This window comes from Cucurbita moschata, unplaced genomic scaffold (genome assembly GCF_002738365.1).
Source record: "Cucurbita moschata cultivar Rifu unplaced genomic scaffold, Cmos_1.0 Cmo_Scf00019, whole genome shotgun sequence".
Classification (NCBI taxonomy): Eukaryota; Viridiplantae; Streptophyta; class Magnoliopsida; order Cucurbitales; family Cucurbitaceae; genus Cucurbita; species Cucurbita moschata.
The window spans coordinates 210,765-226,341 of NW_019268535.1; the positions used below are offsets into that span (position 1 = coordinate 210,765).

General features: G+C 34.9%; 3 protein-coding genes across 5 annotated transcripts; 2 read left to right on the forward strand and 1 right to left on the reverse strand.

Moving 5' to 3' along the window:
• Positions 1–2,968: 2,968 nt before the first annotated feature.
• LOC111457168 (transcription factor BEE 3-like) lies at positions 2,969–4,080 on the reverse strand. The gene is made up of 5 exons (XM_023099333.1): positions 3,749–4,080; positions 3,576–3,674; positions 3,443–3,508; positions 3,307–3,375; positions 2,969–3,222 (listed from the first exon to the last, which is right to left on the reverse strand). Exons 1-5 carry the CDS (start codon positions 4,043–4,045, stop codon positions 3,148–3,150), a joined length of 606 nt encoding a protein of 201 aa, XP_022955101.1. The 5' UTR covers positions 4,046–4,080; the 3' UTR covers positions 2,969–3,147.
• A 2,180-nt stretch (positions 4,081–6,260) lies between these two features.
• LOC111457306 (40S ribosomal protein S7-like) lies at positions 6,261–8,441 on the forward strand. Of its 2 annotated transcripts, none has more exons than XM_023099534.1 (6): positions 6,261–6,347; positions 6,712–6,800; positions 6,902–6,975; positions 7,071–7,194; positions 7,413–7,595; positions 8,121–8,441. In XM_023099534.1, the coding sequence occupies exons 2-6, from the start codon at positions 6,726–6,728 to the stop codon at positions 8,238–8,240; spliced, it is 576 nt and encodes a 191-aa protein (XP_022955302.1). In that variant the 5' UTR covers positions 6,261–6,347; positions 6,712–6,725; the 3' UTR covers positions 8,241–8,441. The 2 variants fall into 2 exon arrangements, with proteins under 2 accessions (XP_022955302.1, XP_022955303.1); XM_023099535.1 differs by having other exon boundaries at positions 6,271–6,347; positions 6,716–6,800.
• Positions 8,442–9,139: 698 nt separating this feature from the next.
• Positions 9,140–15,577, forward strand: LOC111457266 (AMSH-like ubiquitin thioesterase 1). Of its 2 annotated transcripts, XM_023099481.1 has the most exons (14): positions 9,141–9,485; positions 10,065–10,129; positions 10,510–10,585; positions 10,664–10,843; positions 10,959–11,026; positions 11,286–11,391; positions 11,461–11,507; positions 11,756–12,086; positions 12,331–12,420; positions 12,529–12,591; positions 12,691–12,765; positions 14,087–14,149; positions 15,128–15,180; positions 15,289–15,577. In XM_023099481.1, exons 1-14 carry the CDS (start codon positions 9,372–9,374, stop codon positions 15,461–15,463), a joined length of 1,506 nt encoding a protein of 501 aa, XP_022955249.1. In that variant the 5' UTR covers positions 9,141–9,371; the 3' UTR covers positions 15,464–15,577. The 2 variants fall into 2 exon arrangements, with proteins under 2 accessions (XP_022955250.1, XP_022955249.1); XM_023099482.1 differs by lacking the exon at positions 15,289–15,577 and having other exon boundaries at positions 9,140–9,485; positions 15,104–15,132.

The following is a 15,577-nucleotide window of genomic DNA, read 5'->3' on the forward strand; positions in this document are numbered from 1 at the left end:
GGGGGGGGGGGGGGGAACGGTGATAAATGGGATTTTTTATTTTTAGGAAATTATTTATTTTATGGGTTTAAAATAATTAAATAAAAAGAAAAAAAAAGGAGTAGGCGGTTGGTAGGTTGAGCTTTAAGCATGCGATATTACGTGGTCCCACGCGTTTTGTGGCGCGTAGAGTCACCGGATTAGTAAGTAATTACAAATTTAATTTTATATAAAATGAATAGAAAGGCCCCTGCAGAGATGGTCCCAAGCATTGGGAACCATATTTGGATTGGGTGTGCCATTATTATATAAAAATTCCGTTCTTCACAAAATCTCCCAAATTTCCAAACACATTGAACCTCGTAATGCATCATCATCATGCCCCCTTTCTCAAAGCACAACAAAATTACACTCATTTTTCTTCCATTTTCAATTCTTTTATAATTCCCACTTTTTTATTTAATACAACAATTACAAATATTATAAATTTCATTTTCTCATCTTTTATACGTCATTTTAGAATTTCCAATTAAAACTATGGGCTATAAATGGGCCTGTTTTCCATTAAAACTAAGGCCCAATCACAATAACCCTCGTGGGCTTAAAGTTTTAGCCCCTTCTGCTGGACCAACCGAACACTTGTTGTACTCTTAACCGTTTTTTTAATTATTAACTGTAGTTTAATAGATTTTTTGTAAATTAAATCTATAAATATTTACTTTAATTTTAAATTCAATCTAAAATTTTAAATATTTTAAGAATTTTAAATTGAAATGAGTATTATGTCAATTTTGATATGTTTATCGTACGTCCAAAAATCATCAAATCTATATATTTATTTATTTAATCTGAATCAAATCAAATTGTTTACTTGGTAACACGTCAAATTGAGAGACACTGACACAGCGTTTTGTCTCTAAAAAGAAGATGTCTTTTCTTTTGATTTATTTTTCAAAATTTTCCGTACAGTCAAGATTCTTGCATGCTCTTTTTTTCGTTCATGCAATTTTTTTTTTCCCGTGGGATTATTAATCCGTTCTATTATGATTAAATTAATGATGATTAATTATGAAAACAATTATATCCTATTTTTTCATTTGGTTGACCTAAATTATTTTTAAATAAAAGTATTCTTTATTTATTCATTTTTATTCCACCATAACCACCGTTTGTCCTATATTTTTCCTATTATTTTTTTCTCTGTCTCTTTGACTTTTGTTGGCGGTGGTCAGCAGCGAGTAGCAAAAAGTGGTGGTCATTGGTAAGCGACCATTGTGGTTATAACGGAATAATCCGAACCGATCCAATTCAATATTTTATAGTTGCCTTGGATTGAAAAAATTCACCTCCTGAATAAATAGATTTGGTCTAAAAATTATTAGATCGAGCCCGGAACACATCCATCCACCTTTTCATGCATGTATTTCATGAATTTTAGATATATTCACATTTATATTCCCATCAAATCAATCATGAAATAATTTGATTTTTTTTAACTATCATTAATTGAATCTTATCAAATCGAGGTAAAAATGGATACAATTGGATAAATTTATATAATATATAATAATTTTGATAAATATGAAAATGTAAATATATTGGTTTAGATTATACTTTTTATTTCACCACATGGATGTTCTTTCTCAATTATTTTAGATGCAATGCATCCATCCCTCAATAAATAAAAATGAAAATTCTAGAAATAGAGAAATAAATAATTATTAGTTTTTTTTTATATATATTTTAAATAATAATAATAATTATTATTATTATTATTCTAACCCTTCTATAATACAGCCATTCAGTTGATGAATTGGAAGCATGAATTAGATTTTATGTATATGTCGACATGTGGGATCACAGAGGGCTTAGCCTCTTGTCGAAACGGGATTTGGACAACCGACTTGTCGTTCCTAATAAAACTTTTGTTCCCTGGTTTTGGCTTTTAAAATACCCTATTCAATTTGTCACTGCCAAAACCAGAAGGAATTTTGTCATTTCCATATTTTTACAGACACTTTTGGTTTTTTCCCATGCAACTTGTTCAATTCCCATCTCTTCTATTTGCTCTTTAGTCCTTCAATTCATTGTATTTTACCCTTTGCTCCTTTCATAAGCTACAAACTCCCTTCACATCATTCATGTCATGTGATTTTACTTTTAAAGATTGTCCTGTCCTTTGTTTCCATACTATTATCACGTGTGACATCTGAGTAAATGAGAGATAAACAAATAAATCAAGACTACGTTCAAATGAGAGTGATTTTGAATGTGTTTAGCTTGAAACAATTTTATGTTGGGTGACCTCCCTAAGAAGTATGTGAGTAAGGACGAAACATGCTAAAAGAACCTCATCATAGTTTGTGGGAATAATTTTGCAATTTAACAAAAGTACATAACCTAGTCATTGTAATAGCCAAAACCCACCGCTAGTAGATTTTATCCTCTTTATCTCGTTACGTATCACGGTCAACCTCACGATTTTAAAACGAGTTTGTTAGGGAGAGGTTTCCACACTCTCATATGAAATGTTTTGTTCCCCTATTCAACTGATGTGTGATCTTATAGTCATATCGGGAGAGGTTTCCACACCCTCGTATGAAATGCTTTCTTCCCCTCTTCGATTGATGTGTGATCTTATAGTCATATCGGGAGAGGTTTCCACACCCTCATATGAAATGCTTTGTTCCTCTCTCCCACTCATGTGGGATTTTACAGTCATATCGTAGGGATGTAGGAGAATGCCGGCAATATCACGTTCTGAACCCTTATTCGAAACTTGGACATGCGATGGCTAGAAGAACGATACCCATTTGCCAAAATTATAAATTTTGATAATCACATCACATTAGAAACTCATTAACATGTTGGATCAAGATAATTCTCACATAAATAGCATGATTCAAAGGAGCTATTCATCACCAACCATGTTACATGAACACTCAAAAACACTTTTATTGAAGTCCAATCAAGTAAGATTACATTCAATAATTGGTCTTCGGAAGATAAAACACATTATTGGATTCACTAATGAAAATGACAATAAGATTGAAAAGAAAAGATATGAAAATGATCTTTTAGAGATTAAAAAGAATCCAGTTCATGATCCTTCAATCACACATAAATTTAAATTTTAAGTATTGGTAACAAATTTTGGTTAAGTTGAAGCTAAGCGTGTTCATATGCTTCGTCTGAGTTGAAGTCATAATAGGAGCTTGCAGCTGTGAGTTTCATAGAAAGAAACTGCAAAAGAAACAGGACAACAAAACAAGATCATTAAACAACATTGGTTTATGATGTTTTTCATCTCAAAGTTTGGAGCTTTACCTCAACTTGATTCTGCAAAGACTGCACGTAATTAATGATCTCATCCAACATCACTGCCATTCCCATTGTCTGCACAAAACAACATGTTTGAGAAAACTTGTCATTGTTTTATTCAAACAGCCTCTGTTTTCATTACCTTGTAACATCCTGGTACAATGTCTTGCAAACATCTCAATCTTTCATTGATTTTGCCTCTTCTAATCTGTTTTTGGGAATGATAATGAGAAACAGAGAAGAAAAAAACATAAACTTTATGCAAATTAATTTACCCTTTCAGCTACACTGTGGCTGTCCGTTGCTTGACCTCTTTTGGCTCTAACATGAACCACTCCCCTGCCTTTTTCCGGCTGCTTTCCTCTTCCAGAGCTCTGCAGGCAAGAAAACGAGAACAAACCCATTAAAGTTCTGAAATTTGAGACTAAAATTCAAAGGGGGTTTGCACGTTTTTAGTGTTGATCGCAGTTTCAGAACGCTGAGGTAATGAATTTCCGGAACTGCTTGCAGAAGCGTCAGTTTCAAGCTTTCTTTTCTTGCGCTCAAAAACAGGGGAAGCGAGCTGATTGGCTGGAGAGAAAATTTCTGGGAGATTTTCTCGACGGTTTTCCGGGAATCTGGGAGGAGCAGCGTGGTCGGAAAAGAAACTGTCATTAAACAAAACAGGAATGTTGGAATCGGCTTCCATTAGAGGAAAAGGTGATGGCTTTAAGGTCTGAAAGTTTGGAGTGAACTCAGCAGCCATGGAATGGTTCAAAACCCAGGTTTGCTTTTGGATAATGAAGCTGTGAAGCTGATATTATAGTGTATAATTGGGTTTCATACTCAAATTTAAAGTATTTGTAATAAAACAATGAAAATTAAGGGTCTGTCTTGTTGGTCATATGGTCAGTGGTCAAGCTTTTCCCTTCATAAAATTGGACCCCATATTTCAGGAGCCATATCCAATAATGATAAGCTTTTTTATTTTTTATTTTTTTTTTCACACGCTCCAATAAACCTCTCTGTTGTCTTAAAAATCTTTTTCACACGCTCCAATAAACCTCTCGTAACAGATGGGTCTTAAAAATCGTAAGACTAACGGTTATACATAATAAGCAAAAACTGACAATAATATTACCATAAAGTTCAATATTTCAAAGTCGAGCGATTCGAACGGTTCACATTTACGAAAAAATGATAGGAAGTATAGTATTATAGGTTAGCTATCCTTTTCAGAGGGTATAAATCACTATTTTGTAGTGGCCTCTTTGTGTTTGTGCATATGTGAAATGAACCTACCCGACATTGATGATAACCAAAGTGAAGCATTTGGAAATGTTAATGTATCGGATCTCCTTACTTTACAACATGTTTTCTTGGTGGGAGAAGTATCAACATCTTCATTAAAAAGTTTTAGCTTCATCCATTGTTATAACAAAGTGTTAATACCATCTAAACTACAAAAAACCTAAACTTATCATCTATTAACAACAAAAAATGAAGCTAATCATCGATCTATATCGGAGAGCGTGACGTGGAAAAAAGCTTGTCGTTCTTTACTAGTCGAGCTGAATTTTTGTCACCTTTGTTTTATGGAAGGAAATACTGCTTTAGAATTGTTACCGGTGTTTAAAAATTGGGAGGCTAATGACGCTATATAACGAGCTAAAGAGAACAATATTTACTAGCGTAGACTTGGACTATTACAAGCGGTAGTAGAGGTAGGCACCGAGTGGACTGTGAAGTTTCACATCTGTTGGAGAGGGAAACGAAACATTCTTTATAAAGGTGTGGAAACCTTTCCCTATAAGACACGTTTTGAAATCGTGAGGCTGACGACAATATGTAACGGGTCAAAGCGGACAATGTCTACTAGCGGTGGACTTATGACTATGAGTAAGAGTTTGAAAGAGGAGTAATTTGGGAGAAGGGGTAGGTGAGTTATGGCTATGAGTGGCCACCACCACCACCAGAAATGGCTACCCTTTACAGTAAAGTAATTGAATGAAATGGTCAAAATGTATTTAAGGTAGATTCGAAGGCTACTCAAGGCTAAGGCTAAGGCTAAGGCTAAGGCTACGCTGCTGCTTCAGCCGTATCTGATTTGGTCAAACACAGTATTGATTTCTGAACTGTCAACAAAAATCCACGACGTTCAAGTTAATCATTCATTTCTGTTTTTAACAAACACATGTTGGCCGCCGCTGATCATGCTCCTAATTTGTCTTTGTCACCTGTTAATTCAGTTCTCACAACGAAATATGAAGATATATGATAACAAGGAAGATTTGCAGGCTAAGTTTTTAGAACTGGGGCAAAGCTGAAACTAAAACTTACCTGCAATTAATGCCAACGTATACCCAAGGAAGCTGAAAATGGCGCCACCCCACAAGCAAACAAAGGCATAAGAGCTTATGCTCAAAGTAGACGAGGCGTTACTCTTAACATTCTTCTCGTTTGTTGTCTATAACAATGATAAAACCCTATCTAGAATAAGCTGGCGTTGGGAGATGATGCTTGTTCTCCCGATAACTAATGTTGTTGTAGGGAGAAAGTGTTTGATCTTCGTTAATACAAAATCTTTAAGATGAAGTATTCCAACACCGTCGAAGCTCGTTGTCTATTGTATAATTTACATAAAATGAAAAATCAAATAAAATAATATAGTATGGAGACTTCATAATATTCTAATTTTTTTAATTACAAAATGGTGTGTGATTGATTATATTAATCTTGGTGTAAAATGTGAGTAAATATACATAAGAAATAATAAAAAAAAGAAAAAAAAAAAAAAACATTCTTGAAATATGGGCCAGCTTGAATCTAGGACAAATTGGGCCTGGTCGGAAGACTTTGTATCGAGCCCAATATACTTTAAATTGGGCTTATTTGGGCCCAATCCAACTACGAACATGTTGTCTCAACCGTCCAATGAATAAGAATAATCTCAGCCTTTGCTTTCTTGGGTTTATAAACAACTCTTCTGCATGAAACCCTAGTCTCCATCGGCTTAAGATTACATTTTCATCCACTGGTAGCCGATCGCAGCCTTCCAGCGCCGTCGAGTATGCTTCTCTAACTACAATATTTCCCCATTTTTCTTTGTTATTAGTCTTCATTGCTTTGTTTTCGTATCATTCTAGGCAAATTTTAAGTTCTGTGCACTTTCTTTTCTCTGCCAATCGTCTCAGGTTAGTAATTGTTTAGTATAGTTGCCCTGTTGCACGTCGTAGAAGGTTGATTACCGATTAGCGTTGTCTTTGTGAATTGTTCTTGTTTCTCTGATTGATTCCTTAAACTTCTAGACAGTTGGATTGTAGACTTTTTGTAATGTAACGCCTTCGAAGAAAATCTGTGTTGTTCTTCTGTATTTTAACTCTTTAATCGTATGAGTTCTCTGAGACGAGGTTTTTTCCTCCGTCTTTTCAGCTAGATTTCTCAAGATGTTTACGGCACTGAAAAAGATCCACAAGGACAAGGATGTTGAACCCTCCGAGTTCGAAGAGACTGTTGCGCAGGTTGTTTTAGTAGACAACATTAATCTCGATGTTTTTTCACTGGTCAACTTTATTGTACCTACCTCTCCATTGGCACTTCTCACGATTGCATGTCTCTGCAGGCACTCTTTGATTTGGAAAACACCAATTCGGAGCTGAAAAGTGACCTGAAGGATCTGTACATTAATTCAGCTCTGTGAGGGTCATTAGTCGATTTATGTAATATGTTTACCATGTTAATTGGTTTTGATGTTTCTCATTATGCGATTATTTTGTGTCTCGTGGTTGCAGTCAAGTTGATGTTTCTGGAAACAGGAAGGCCGTTGTTATCTATGTTCCTTTTAGACTGAGGAAGGCATTTCGCAAGATTCAGTTGAGGCTTGTTCGTGAGTTAGAAAAGAAGTTCAGTGGAAAGGTAATTGAAGGTCCATTATTTTTTGTCCTTATCATCATCACATCTTGCTTTACACCATGACTGAACAGAAATATGAATTTGTTAACAGTCAGTTTAGACATTGACGATTAGAAAGATTCTATATCTTTTTCTACTATGTTCTCTGGTTTATGGATGAATGGAAGAAGCCTAAGGTCTTAAGTTTTCATGCAATAATTTCCCATGTGGTCCTATGTTAGGATGTGATTCTGATTGCTAACCGAAGAATCTTGAGACCTCCAAAGAAGGGCTCAGCAGCCCAAAGGCCTCGCACTCGTACTCTTACCTCTGTGCATGAAGCAATGCTGGAAGATATTGTTTTGCCTGCCGAGATTGTCGGGAAACGAACCAGATACAGGGTTGATGGATCAAAAATCATGAAGGTAAATACATAGCTTTGAATATCGTGTTTTTTTTCATTTTCATCTATGCAGTTAGTATGAAATTGGATAGGTGTATTTCATCAATATTTGGAAAATCATATATATTTTTCACCATAGGTTTTTAGAATAAAGTTTGTTACTGATTCTGGGCAATTCAGCAACAATAATGTATTATACAGAGTGCATGTTCATATATTAATCCTATCTTTTTCTACTGCACTTGGTTTGTGAACTAAAACTGATCTCAAACTGAATTAAGAACCAATGTACGTTTAATTAAATACACTATGCTGCATGAAAATTTAGAGTTGGGCCATCTTTTATTATAATTACTGAAGTTTCAAATGTTATCACCATACATAAGATTGCAAGAAGTGTACTTTAGAGCCTGGTTCATGGTCTTATTAGTACAAATTTTGTTTTCGATCGAATTCCAACGGAGAAGTTGAATCCTTCTTTGGAAATGTATTGTTCTTTTATGATGCTCCCGGTACAGATTTTTAGTCTTGGTTCTTGTGAATGCAGGTTTTCTTGGACCCTAAGGAGCGGAACAACACGGAGTACAAGTTGGAGAGTTTCTCTGCAGTTTACAGGAAGCTGTCTGGCAAAGATGTTGCCTTCGAGTTCCCAATAGTCGAGGCATAAGATCCTTATCGATGTGACACCATTTAGATGCATTTAGTTTTGAATCCATTCAAATTTTTGATGTTGAGTACTAGAATCTGTTTTTATTTATATGGTTTTTAATTTGCGGAAGCGAATTGTTTTATGAATGTATGTCGGTTTTAGTCTGGTAGGGTATGAATGTCTCTATATTTATGAAGTCGTGTTATGTTAAGTGCTAAATTAGTTGAGCCAGTTTTCAACTAACCGTGCAGGTAAAGAGCCATTTTCTAAACCAACTAGAAAATACAGTCGCTAGCTAACCCTATATGATTTAGATCTCTCCAGCGAGTGCGGAGGGAAAAAAAAAAAGCTTGAAAAGAAATTATGATTTTCTTACTGTCAAATTAACTTGTAAATTAACTTTGCTTTATAGATTGAAAGTAGTTTTTTATTCCTTGAATAATTTAGAATAATTTAAAATTATTTATATGACATTATATATAGATAATTGTAGAAAATTTAGAAAGAAAAACAATAATTTTAAAAAAAGAATATAAAAATTTCTACAATTTTCTAAAAATTTTTACTATTAAGATTTTTCTCATCTGACTCTGTTTAATGGCTATCGATTACGTTGAAAAATGTTAAAAAATTATCGAAAAAACTGTAACTTCTAATGATTCATATATATATTTATATATAAAATATAATATTTTAATCGAAGTCGACATGAAATTAATTTAACTATTTAAGATTTTTGTGAACTTTTTATTTTATTATTGAAGTACGCCATTTTTAAAAATAGGAGGAAGGAAGACTTTAAAACCAATATTTTCTTTTAAATTTAAAACGATTTAATTAGTAATTATATCAAAAGAAAAGATAAAAAAACAAAAAACACGAAAACTAATTGCCAACGTTTCTTGGTTGCTGCAACCGGAGGCAAACAGCCCTTACGTTTTGACATTTCCGAAACTACCCTCACAATAAAGCTGAAATAACATTCTTCCTGTGTTGACGACCGTACCCGCCATTGAAGATGGCCACAGGTCTTTGCTCTGCAGCTTACTGGTCGGAGTAATGATCTAGGATATCAGATCACGGGAAATGGTTGTTTTTCTCTCGAAACCAAACCCAAGTTGACAACAGTTCTCTTCAAAGGGAAACAGAATGAGATCTTCTTCGGAAAGAATCAACATCGCCGCCTGTACCCGCCGGCTCAACGTTGACAACCGATTTCCTCTTCGTTATTACTATCGAATCGCCGATAATATTTTGAAACAGGTAACTCTGCCCCTTGAGTTTCGTTTTTTTTTTTTTTTTTTTTTTTTTTTTTTTTTTAAATTTTGCACACCATCACAAATTTGGGATTGTTTTGACGTGCGTCTAATTTCGAAGGGCTTTTAATTGAATATCATTTTCTGTGCCGAATTTAGTTGAGAAATGGAACAAGGCTGTTTGAATTATTATATTTTTGGTAAAGTACTTTCTCAATAGCATACCGAAGTGCTTCGGAAGCAATTAATAGACTGGTCGTCAATGAATATAACAATGTTGTTCGGAGTCGATATGCTAAAAAACAATGATACATGTGGACAATTTCATGGCTCTGTTGAGCGCTGTGTAGTGTATTGGATGAGTCGCTAAGTAGCTTGAAGTATGGCGTGCAAAGTTTTGTAACTTTTGTTTTACAAGAAAGCATATTTGTTTTAAGTTAGAAATGGGTGCTTAGCTTGGGGAGCTGGTTTGCTTTTAAGTTGTATGCCGCTACGAATAGAGTATGGAATTCCTCGCCTGTTTGGTTACATATTCTTGTTCTTTTGTCCAAGTAATTCACTGCCTAACCCAATTTATACATTGCAGGCTGACATCTTTCGAGCAGAGAAGAACATAATTGATCTCTATGTCATGTTAATGAGATTTTCGAGGTAAAGAAAACAAAAAATTAATGTCATCGAGTTCTCATGAAATTATAATTTAGTCGTTAAGGGAACTCGTGTAACTGACATGTTGATATGTTTTAAAGAAGATTTACAGAATTGATTTAGCCAGTATGCTAGAGTTGGTTTGTAACTAGCTACTTTAGTTATTATTGTAGTCAGCTAGAAGTCTGCATGTACCTGTTGGTTTCTCTTCATTATTTGTCTTCCTCTTTTCTTTTGTTTTTTAAGGATATGTAGTTTGTGCTATACATAAAATTTTACGGAACCTAGCTTTCTTTAACTGCGCTTCCGATTAGATTATGTTAGGTGTTCCATTCAGTATCAAGAATAACTCTAAATTACGTTTGGTTTTTTTCATGCACCAGTTTGATCACTGAGACAATACCTCGTCATTGGGAGTATGGAAGAACTCTTAACTCCCAAAAAAATTATTTTAGAAAGGTAAATTCTGCCTTCCGTGTAAACTACAAGTACTGCATTTGTGTTGGTGCATTACATCAACTTAGTTTGTATATGCAGAGGCTATTGGATGCTTTGAGCGAGCTTGAAGAATTGAAGCCAGCAGTTCAAAGAAAGGTCGATGAAATAAATGGAAAGCAAAGATATCAAGTCAATGGGTGGGGTAATCAGCAACAAAATGGCTCATTGGGATGGCAGTCTGGTGGAAAGCAATATCTTACTGATAATGGTGCAGCTAAGGTATAGTCGTGTTGGTACCTAAATTTATATGTTCTTACAAGAATTGGACCATTGCCCTTTGTGGTAGCATATTGAAGCAATACTGCTATTTTATGTGCTGTCTTATCTCTCACAGGCTGGTAGATCAGCTGCTAGAGAAATTACTCGGCAGGGTTCAGGGCCTCAACAATTTTCATATTCCAGGTTCATGGATAAGAAATTCTGCAGTTTGTGCATGTTTAGATGTTTTCAATTTTGTCTTCTAATTCTTCTATTTAACATTGAATAAGCTTTACAATAATGTAGTATCTTTTTATTTACTATTCATTTTTTTATTCAGGCAAGTATTGCAGAAATATTTATGTTTTTTTTTAATGCTACACGAATCTTGTTAATGAGTATGGTTGATGTCAATACTATACAATCTTTGTTTTCCTCATCCCTCATATTTGTATACTTTTAGATCTATCCATATTCCACTCCCAAAGGAGGAAACATTATCCCGTCATTCTATTTTGGGTCCCAATGGACTTCATGGCCAGTGGCAACCACCAATCGTTGATAAAGGGGTAAGTTCATACTAGAGATTTTTTGAGGGAGTTTCCTCATGAACATACTGATTGGTCTTGTCAATGTAGGTCCAATATCCACGCATTTTGGATCTATCTCCTGTTGAAATTCCAAGGTTTGTCTTGTAATCATGTTTCTGAAAGGTCCAGCTTTTTGTTACCTGCAACTACATTAAATTGCTAAATGTGCTCAAGTCATTTCCTGTTAGGCCGATATGTACAATCAAGTTCTTACAGTTTCCAGTCTTGCCTCCATGCCTCTGGTTTCTAAAGATTTTATTATCATCATATTTTGTTTCATATGGAAAGGAATTTCCCTCTATTGATTTGTTACACTTTTTTCCTCCATGTTTGATATAAACAGCTTACAACAAGCCATAGAAACCAAACTTACAATAGGAAAAGATCTTGGAAACTTGGAAAAAGACAGATCTGATATAGACCCAATCTGCACCCAGAATGAAGATCGCAAGGTTCACAATACCATGGAAACAGATTCCTTAATCTCCTTTGAAAAAGTTGAAATGCCTGCCCCTATTGAAATTGTGCGACAGCCTTCTCCTCCACCTGTGCTTGCTGAAGTACAGGACCTAATACCTGCAATGTCACCTCAAGTTCCCGAGGTAGAATGCACACGTGATACTTCATTGTCAGATAAATTTGTTCATCCAGAAGCTTCTTTGCAATTGCACATTGTAAGTTACTAACCCTTGTTTGTTTTTTCATTTTATATGCCTATATTGTTCAGTTCTAACGGGAATAGGTGACAAATTATGAAAAGAGCCGTCCGTAACAATAGCAAGGCCTGTCTGTTATTTGTTAAATTGTGTGTATATGAAAGATACTTCATTCTTTGCTGAATATTTGGAAAATTTAGGGGCATTTTGTCTTTATGGAGGTTTAGATTGTGTTTCATCCTAGCAATTTCTCTTTTTGCAGTCAACTACGATGATGGAGAACTTCATGAGGCTAGCCAAGTCAAATACTGCCAAGAATTTAGAAACGTGTGGTGTTCTTGCCGGTTCACTTGTATGTTTTACTATTTCTATAACCTGCAAATATTTACAATTTTTATCATCACCGGCTGTTCATTTGCAACGCTAGATCAAAGTTTAACGAGTTATCCTCTTTTTGCAGAAAAACAGAACATTTTATGTCACTGCACTCATCGTTCCAAAGCAGGAATCAACATCAGATACTGTATGTCTATGTGAACTTTGTTTATTAGATACTGTTTCTTGCGCATCTTATTCATCTAATGATTATATAATATTAAAATATCAATCATCTGATCATCAGTGTCAGACAACAAATGAGGAAGAGATATTTGAAGTGCAGGATAAGCGCTCTCTGTTCCCACTTGGGTGGATTCATGTAAGAATTCTGGTTTCCTACAATAGTTGATTGTCTTATTATTCTACTTGGGATTGTTTTATTAGCATGTTTTTTAGGTCTGTTTTTGCAGTACTTTTCTGAACTCTTTGATAAATTAGAATTCATTTTCAAGTTCAAGTCTACAGACTTATTTCCTTTCAAGCATGACACATTCTTACAATAGACTGTAAACCATGATAATAAATGTTGTAAAAACAACATTTCTATTTATCATTCTTACCGGCTTCCAGAATTAAAATACGGTTGAGGGTGACGTATATCATATGGACATGCCAAAAGTTTGTGATGTAATATCTCTCATCTAAAAGGGGCTCTTCAGTTTTTCTATCAATATGTTGAGGATATTAGTAGCTTCCTCTAGGTATATGACGTTAGCCTGTCATGTGAGTTTTTTTTTTTGTAAGTTTGTGTACTAGTATACATTTCAAACACGTCAATTGCTACTATTAAATTATATCAAGGAGAGTAGTTTATGAGGGCCAGGCAGTTGTTTACATTTTTTTTAAAAAAACATTATTATTATTTTTTAATCATATTTAAGAAATAAAAAAGAAATACGGACAATAAATAGACAAGGGAGATAAGGTATCCTCCCATCTTAAAGCCAGAGATAAAGTTCAACCATTCGTCATAGAGATTTATGTTGTTTTAAATAAATTTTATTTAACTTTGCAAGAAATTCTCTACACCCCTGAAAACTTTTCTCTAATCAAAACTCCCAAAAAAGGCCTTGATTACAGTAACTCCATATAGACTTAGCTTTATCTTTGGTAGGATGACCAGTCAGTGAAGAGTAACAAAAATCTCTACCTGATGATAAAAAACCCACATGATATTAAACAGTTCAGGATTTCCACCAAAACCTGCTAGGAAATAGACCAGAAAATCGACAGATGATTTGGAAGTTTGAGATAGAAAACCAAGATTACTTTTGATCTTTCTCATCACCCCCTCGTAAGGCGATGATGCTTAATTCAGCTCAAAAGAGAGGCAGAAAGCCGACAAATGACAAATGTTTGAGTATATGCATAAATTGCGACTGAACTTCTATTCCTAAGTGAATAATTTTTTTCAGGTGAAAGAGTTTTGAGTTTCAAATTTAAATCGTGTTTAGTGAGGAATGTCCAGTTGACTGTTCATACATGACATGGATGATTGTTTGTTTCTAACATGTTTATTGATTTTCAGTGCTAGTGTAATTAATGCAGTTTTCAATTTTATATTAGCTCTATATGTGCGTGAATTATGAATGCTAAGTCTATTATATATCTTTTCATTATTCCTTTTGTGTTATTTCCAGACACATCCTACACAGTCATGCTTCATGTCGTCAGTTGATGTTCACACACATTACTCATATCAGGTAACTCATTTTCTTGCATAAGAAAAGTTAACGTGTTGGATGCAGAGGAGTACTTGATAAACGAACTCAACTTCCCTGTTGCATAAATTATCACTATAACAGTTTGTAGAATTCATTTTTCTTTGTCCTTTTACCCCCAATTTTCAGTTGATTTGTGGTCTATCTGATATCAATCTCCTTATTGCTAGGATAGTTTCAGGAAAATGCCTGCCTTTGCAATTTGGTAGCCAGATCCTTTTTCTTCTGAAAATTCTCTAACCTTAATTAATCCTTAACTGCTTAAAGTAGTTTTAATGAGAGATGAAAGACGTAGAAAGTCACGTTATTGCTCTTCCCTTTATACTTCTACTTTTCATTTTTGACTCCTTCGTGACTTGTGGGACGTTGGTTTTGCTTGCTTAGATGATCAATAGTAAACTGCAACGTTTTGGAGCTTACTTCTGCTGGCTTCGAAAAGCATATACATGTTTAAGGAATGACTATGAAATGCACTCCCTTGATTATGTTGGAGTATAAGTATACTTTCAATGATTAGGAAATGAATTTAATACCCATTCACTTTTAAAAACAAAGTTTAGTCCCTATTCCCTCCCGCCCCTGCTGTCTCAGTAAAATTTCTCCAGTAAGTTCCCGTGTCCATGGTCTGCTTGTCATAGGGTCTTGTCTGGGGGAACTTTCCTTCTGGCGATGGTGGTGGTGGGGGGTGGGAAGGGAAAAGGGTCGGGTGGATAATCGAGGTTGAATCAAGAGTTATTTTAGGGGAGAGAGGAAGGGCGGGTCATTGTGAAAAAGGAGAGAAGGAGAGAGACTTGGCATGGACGAAAAAAAAAAAAAAGTTGCATATGCAAAGTCACTACAAACTTGGGGAGTGAGGACACGTGTTGATTCTTGCTAGATCACATGAAATTATAAATTTTTCACAATCTTTTAATTCCTACGCTGTTGCTATTGAAGCTCATGTAGATCCTCAATCTCCAGGTAATGTTGCCTGAAGCTGTTGCAATTGTGATGGCTCCCAAGGATAGTGCAAGGTATGATCATAAATCAAAATCTTTACCTAGATAGGATTTCACTAATCATTATACGTTGGAACTGTCTTAACCTTTTCTTTCTAAGAGTCTCTGCCCTGACATGAACAGAAACCATGGCATTTTCCGGTTGACAACCCCTGGTGGCATGTCAATTATTCGGCAATGCCAACAACGTGGCTTTCACTCACATAATCAGCCTCCTGATGGCGGACCCATTTACAAAACCTGTACAGATGTATACATGGACCCCAATTTGAAATTTGATGTCATTGATCTTCGATGATCACAACATTTCAAACCGGTATTTTTGTTGCATTGAAGCAACATAATTGTTCAATTCGTACAGATCTGAAGTTCATCTAATAGAGGCAAGCTCCTTTAACTTTGTTCATACACA

What these genes read in the sequence shown, in the direction of transcription:
- LOC111457306 (XM_023099534.1), top strand. Translation starts at nt 6,726, where the DNA reads ATGTTTACGGCACTGAAAAAGATCCACAAGGACAAGGATGTTGAACCC. An exon ending in TCGAAGAGACTGTTGCGCAG is followed by an intron (nt 6,801 to 6,901) that starts GTTGTTTTAGTA and finishes ATGTCTCTGCAG; the next exon opens with GCACTCTTTGATTTGGAAAA. An exon ending in CTGTACATTAATTCAGCTCT is followed by an intron (nt 6,976 to 7,070) that starts GTGAGGGTCATT and finishes TCGTGGTTGCAG; the next exon opens with TCAAGTTGATGTTTCTGGAA.
- LOC111457168 (XM_023099333.1), bottom strand. Translation starts at nt 4,045, where the DNA reads ATGGCTGCTGAGTTCACTCCAAACTTTCAGACCTTAAAGCCATCACCT. An exon ending in GCCACAGTGTAGCTGAAAGG is followed by an intron (nt 3,509 to 3,575) that starts GTAAATTAATTT and finishes TCCCAAAAACAG; the next exon opens with ATTAGAAGAGGCAAAATCAA. An exon ending in TTGTACCAGGATGTTACAAG is followed by an intron (nt 3,376 to 3,442) that starts GTAATGAAAACA and finishes TGTTTTGTGCAG; the next exon opens with ACAATGGGAATGGCAGTGAT.
- LOC111457266 (XM_023099481.1), top strand. Translation starts at nt 9,372, where the DNA reads ATGAGATCTTCTTCGGAAAGAATCAACATCGCCGCCTGTACCCGCCGG. An exon ending in GTGTTCTTGCCGGTTCACTT is followed by an intron (nt 12,421 to 12,528) that starts GTATGTTTTACT and finishes CTCTTTTTGCAG; the next exon opens with AAAAACAGAACATTTTATGT. An exon ending in TCCCACTTGGGTGGATTCAT is followed by an intron (nt 12,766 to 14,086) that starts GTAAGAATTCTG and finishes TGTTATTTCCAG; the next exon opens with ACACATCCTACACAGTCATG.